General features: G+C 50.6%; 1 protein-coding gene across 5 annotated transcripts; it reads right to left on the reverse strand.

Moving 5' to 3' along the window:
- Window positions 1–484: 484 nt before the first annotated feature.
- On the reverse strand, window positions 485–3814 carry ZWINT (ZW10 interacting kinetochore protein). 5 transcript variants are annotated; one of them, XR_004972263.1, is made up of 9 exons: window positions 3668–3814; window positions 2750–2840; window positions 2460–2583; window positions 2149–2315; window positions 1964–2020; window positions 1235–1377; window positions 978–1118; window positions 806–887; window positions 485–578 (listed from the first exon to the last, which is right to left on the reverse strand). XR_004972263.1 is itself a non-coding variant. In XM_036337339.1 (9 exons), exons 1-8 carry the CDS (start codon window positions 3712–3714, stop codon window positions 846–848), a joined length of 849 nt encoding a protein of 282 aa, XP_036193232.1. In that variant the 5' UTR covers window positions 3715–3814; the 3' UTR covers window positions 485–578; window positions 806–845. The 5 variants fall into 5 exon arrangements, 3 of the variants coding, with proteins under 3 accessions (XP_036193232.1, XP_036193231.1, XP_036193233.1); XM_036337339.1 differs by having other exon boundaries at window positions 978–1155; XR_004972262.1 differs by lacking the exon at window positions 806–887.
- Between the last annotated feature and the right edge of the window lie 1780 nt (window positions 3815–5594).

Below are 5594 nucleotides of genomic sequence, written 5' to 3' on the forward strand. Positions count from 1 at the left end.
AAAATGCTAACTCACACAGACACAGGCCTGTACAGATAGATACATCACCCTCTATATTCTCTCCGTACTGCACTTTATCATATTACTGTTTTAGTTTGCTACCCTGTTTACCACACTCTGAAATCATCTTATTGACCCGTTTACTTGTTCGTGCTCATTATGTTCCACAGGGCCAGGGACTGGTAGCTCCAGTTCACAGCAGGAGGGCTGGCGCGTAGCAGGGGTTCAAAAAACATTTAGATCAGTGATTAAAGTTCTCTTCCCATATCTAACCACCTGCCTAAAGCATTCTCCTCCTCCCTGGATTAAGCTCAGCATGTTTGCAACATATTGATTTGAACAAGCAACTCCTGAGGCCCCAGGCCAGGGCCCCCTACCCATTTGCACCCTCTAAATTCACACCAGTTCCCGCACTTGTCATGTTGTTGGCTTTTGAATGTGGTTCTTCCCACTAACATATGAAGACAAATAGACAAACAGGCAGCTGAGAGCTCAAGGCTTTTAATCAACAGAATCCAGAGCCTGACCCCATCTGGGTCTTGGTCAGAAATCAGGCTGTACTCAGAAGCTCAGTCTACCTGCAATGAGGGTGGGGCAAGAGGGTTGGGGAAGAGTAAGAGAGGGGTTAGGCCAGGGTCGGCTGGGCATGGGGTGAGGTGCTTCAACCACAAGATAAACTCCTTGTTCCTCCCCACTTTCTACAACACCATGAACAGTTGAGCTCCTAATAGAGAGGTAAACCAGAGGCCCCCCTTCCTTTCACTCCTGCAGTCCAGAAACACAAGGTCCTGGGATGGAGTCCTACCTAATCTAGGGTCCTTTCCCATGTTGCTGTCCCCAGGAAGTCATGGCAAGCTTGCAAGTCCAGTAGGCGTTAGGCCCTCACCCTTGGGGAGACATGGTATGAGCAGTGCCTAAGCCCTTTCTCTCAGATTCTCTCCCTGCCTCCATGCCCATTCGTCCCATTTCTCACACACCTTGGAGGACACACTTCCATCTCTTCCCAGGGTATCCCCTCTGGTCTGCTCCCGGGATTGGGTCAGCAGCTGGGACTTATCCTCAGGAAGACCCACGTCTTGTGGTAGCTCTGCCTCTGTCTCAGGGGACTGCAGCTGACCCTGCAAGGTGTATAGCAGTTGAAGGAAGGTCTGGTGCCTGGAAGAAAGAGCTGGGTGTGAAGGGAGGAGCTTCAGCTGGAACACACCGAGCCTGCAGCCCATGTGCCCCGTCTCACCTCTGCAGCTTGTCCCGCTCCTGCCCTGCTTGCTGCTTCAAGGTTCCAAGCTCCTGATACAGCTGCTCAAGCTCCTGCTGAGTTCCTGCCTGACGCTGCCTCACCTCTGCAGAAACTTCTGCTAAGTGCTGTAGACGTTTCTCCTACCATAAGTGAGAATGCAGATGTGGCTCATCAGATGCTGAACAGCCTCTGCCCTAACACCCTTCAGCCTAGATGGCACAAACAGGATAACACTCACTTAGTCTGCTATGTGCCGGACATATTTTAAGCACTTGCTATACAGTGGGGCCTTGGCTTACGAGTTTAATTCGTTCCGAGACCAAACTCGTTAAGGAGCTTGTTAACTCAAATTACTCTATCAACTCAATGCAAAAAATTGGCCGAGAGACAGCTGGTATCTCAAAAAACTCGTTAGTCAGGACACTCGTAAGTCAAGGCCCCACTGTATTAGTTGCTTAATCATCTGAACAACTTTACTTTTTTTTTAGGGTAGGTGCTAATATTGCCTCCATTTCATAGATGAAGAAACAAGCACAGAAAGTGAGGTGACTGCCCAAGGTCATGCAGTTGTAAATAGTGATGCTAGGACTCAAGCCCATGCCGGTACCTATACAGACTATAATGCCTCACAGAAAGAAAGGAGATGAGGTTTTCCTGGCAGAGCACTCAGTCCATGTGATAGCATGGTGATAGAAAAAGGATATTTTCTTAGGGGGATGGACGCACCTGTTGCAGCTTCCACTGCTTCTGGGCTGTTCTGAGTTTCTCCATGGCTACTTGCTTCTGCCGGTAGGCAAAGGAGGGGGGGGGGGGGCGGGACAAGAGGAGAAAGAGTTTATTTTGCTGGTTGCATGCTCGCCCTTTCCCTCCTCCTCTCTGAAAGTCCTTCCCTCCCCTCACCCTGGGCGTACCTTGGCCTGGAGCTGCTCAAGGGCCTCCCGGAGCTGTGCCTGCTTCCTTTGGGCCTCCTCCATCTTGGGCAGGGCCTGGATCAGGGTCCTTGAGATGGCCTCCACATGTTCTTGGTAGGTAGCCTTCAGCTCTTTCCATTGCTCCTTAGCTGCCATTGCCTTCTGTCCTGAGATGAGCCACCAGAATGAGAACTTGAGTGAAGGCGGGCCTGCTAGCCTGAAATACTGGGGCCTCGGTCTTTCCACCAGCTACACAGCTCCCTTCCTTCCCCACTCAAGGCAGGCCCTCTCCCAACCCCGTGACTACTCACGGCTCCTGTCTTCAGAAGCCAAGGGGTCCAGGCCCTGGACAATGTCCTCCTGAGCCAAGAAGTTCTGCAGGAAGTCCACTACCTGAAGCTGGCTGCAGAGCAGCTTGTCCTTCTTTCGGGAATCCTGTTCAGAGGGAGGAGAGAGGCAGGGGACATCCTTACCTCCTTGCACCATAGGCCAACAAGGCTGCCTTCCAGTCTGCTCACCATCAGTGCTGCCCAGCATCTCAGCAGAAGAACCCAGGAGCAGTCCACGGCTCCTGAAAAACTGGCTACCATCTTGAACATACCATCACAAACTCAGCCAGGATCTGTCCGGGCACCTCCGCCTCCTCCTGCAGACCTATAGGCTCCAGGATGTTTGCCAGCTTGGCCAGGGCCCTGCAGGGGCAAGGAAACAGGGGAAACTGCAGGCTCCTGGGGGGCTGGATCTGGAGAACTTCTGTGCACACGTAGATACATGTACCAATGCTGAGAGTCTCCTCTGACTGGCATCTGTACACCGGCCTAAAGGTCCCTCTGCGACCCGGAATGGTGTGTGCATATGGAGGACATATGAAGGGAATAAGTGCCATGGGCAAAAATAAGCAGAGCAAAAGGGAATAAGGAGTGCAGGATGGGGAATGGCCCGCTGAAGAGAAACCATTAGAGTCCAGGGAAATGTACTGGGAAAGGGCAAAATAAGGCAGAACTGATAGGCAGTGGGGTGCCCTCCAGGCAGAGAGCGCCCCTAGGGTAGAATCGTAGAATACTTGGGGAGGGGCTCGGGACCGGGGGGCTAGATGCCGAGGCACCGGTTCTTCCTTGTTGGGGGCTGGAGCCGCCCGCTGGGAGGCGGGGACCAAGATCAAACAACCCAATGGGAGAGGCGGTGGGACAGGCGAGACGGGAATGAAATGTCTCTCGCAGGGTGTGTCCTGCAGGCGGAAACCCCACGGTTAGGGCGGTGCAGCCCGCCCGGAGGGTGGAGGGGCAGGGATGAAACCCTCCCCTCTCATGGCACACCCCCGGGAGGCGTGCAAACGGGGAGTGACGGGCAGTCCCTCATGGGCCCGCATCTTGGAGACAAGGCATCTCTAGAACCTGAGACTAAGGTCTGGGGTCAGGATCACTTCCCCGCGGGGTCCAGGAAACGGTCACCTGTCCTCGGGGACCGGCAACATACACCACGGCCCGCCCCTGGCTGGCACCTGGCGGCAGACACTCACTCTACGGCTGCAGCCTCGGCCTCGGTCTCGGTCTCCGCCGCCTCCATCCTTCCCAGCGCAGCGTTTCAGCCCGATCCTCTCCTCAGAACTCTTATCGCTTTGGACCCACCGCCAACAGCGCGCCGGGACAGGCGATTGGTTGCCGGGTTAGTGGGCGGGAACAAGGAGCACCGTGCGCTCTGATTGGCAGGCGCTTACTCGCGCGTTGGCGCACCGCGCTGTTTGGCGCAGGCGCAGTTAGAGCTAGTCGTGGCGGGCGCGCGGGAGTTCTGCGCTTGCGCACTAGCCTGTAGGCGGTGCTGGAGCTTGGAGGTGGTGCTTTAATTCAGCAGCTTGTGGCCGGTTCATCTTACGCTGTGCGGAGGGAAAAGCATTGCACTGCGTTTGCGTTTTAGAGGAAACCCTCAGCATTAGTTTCATTTTTAATAAAACCCTGCGATAGAAATAGAGCATTGGGTCTGTCTTCCAAGACACTTGGCATCAGTAGCGAAGAACAGTGCCCCTGGAGACACAGGGGTTAAATGATACCCGCTCCGAAAGCTTATTGCCTTTAAAGATTTTCCGGGAATAAATGATATCAGCTCAGAAAGCTTACCGCCTTTAAAGATTTTCCGGGACGCGGTGCAGGGAGAGAGATAACCCAAGCCAATTACCCGAGCTGACAAGATTAAGTTGAAATTCTGGGGAAACCAAAGCAGGTGTTCGCAGCGGCATTTCGGAGCAAGGAGAGAGATGCTCAGGGAGGGAACTCAGTTCTGCAGATTTTCCCAAGTGTTGAGCTGAGAACTGAGCAAACGGTGTCTGAGGACAGTGCCCGAGAAGAGTTTTAGATATTCCTAGAGATCATGTAGGGTCAGAAATTATAACTGTATCCACCAGTCAGGCTGGAAAACTTAATCCATGGGGCCCTGGGTAGAGTACACAGACAGGTCGCGCCTTAGTAGGGAATAATTAGCCCTGAGCTGATCACTGCTGCAGAGCCACCTAACGAATCTTAAATGCAAGACCCAGGTGGATCAAACTGTTAACAAATCGCTTAAATATACCGTATGACAGACCAAAGTTCAGTAATATTTGTAGAAATGCAAAAATGTTCAACAAACAAGACAGAGTTTACAATGCCTGGCATTCAATTAAAAAATCATCAAGCTGGCAAAAAGAGAAAGAAAAGAAAGCCATAACGGGGAGAAAAATCTGTCACTAATCAGCACAGAAATATATGTTAGAATGAACAGACGAGGACATTAAGACACTTTTATAACTATTTCATTTGTTCAAAAAGATAAGCAGAGCTGTCATAAAAAAGAATAAGGTGAATATGTGGAGTTGGATGCACATGTTGCTGCTGAGGATGTAAAATGATGCATCTGCTTTGGGAAACAGCTTAACAGTTTCTCAAAATTTTAAACATAAAGTTGCATATGAACCACAATTCCACTCCTAGGTATATGTCCAAGAGAAATGAAAATGTGCACACAAATCTTGTACACACACGTACATGGCAGCATTTTATACCAGGGCCCAAAAGTAGAAAAGCCCAAATACCCATCAGCTGGTGAATGTTAAAATCTATAACCCATCCAATAAAATATTTTCAGCAATAAGAGAGAATGAGTTACTGGTACATGATAAAACATGGATGAACCTTGAAAATATTATGCTAAGTTTTAAAAAAACAGTCACAAAAGAGCACATATTGTTTGATCCCATTTATACATATGAAATGTCTGCATTAAGCAAATCTAGAGAAACAAAAAGTAGTTTAGTGGTTTTTCACAGCTGGGGGCTGACAGGGTTGGGAGGTGACTGGGCAGGGGCTGCAAGTAGAAGTGGGGTTTCATTTGAGGCGGGAATGAAAATGTTCTATGATTATGGGAAGATTGCACAATTCTATACAAAAAGCTATTCAGTTAAACTTTAAATGGGT

Source organism: Myotis myotis, unplaced genomic scaffold, assembly GCF_014108235.1.
Source record: "Myotis myotis isolate mMyoMyo1 unplaced genomic scaffold, mMyoMyo1.p scaffold_m19_p_15, whole genome shotgun sequence".
Taxonomy (NCBI): domain Eukaryota; kingdom Metazoa; phylum Chordata; class Mammalia; order Chiroptera; family Vespertilionidae; genus Myotis; species Myotis myotis.

Excerpts from the sequence above, each read along its gene's own strand:
- ZWINT (XM_036337339.1), bottom strand. The coding sequence starts at position 3,714 with ATGGAGGCGGCGGAGACCGAGACCGAGGCCGAGGCTGCAGCCGTAGA. Across the intron at positions 2,841-3,667 it reads GCCGAGGCTGCAGCCGTAGA|GGCCCTGGCCAAGCTGGCAA; the intron begins GTGAGTGTCTGC and ends TTGCCCCTGCAG. Across the intron at positions 2,584-2,749 it reads TCCTGGCTGAGTTTGTGATG|GATTCCCGAAAGAAGGACAA; the intron begins GTATGTTCAAGA and ends CCCTCTGAACAG.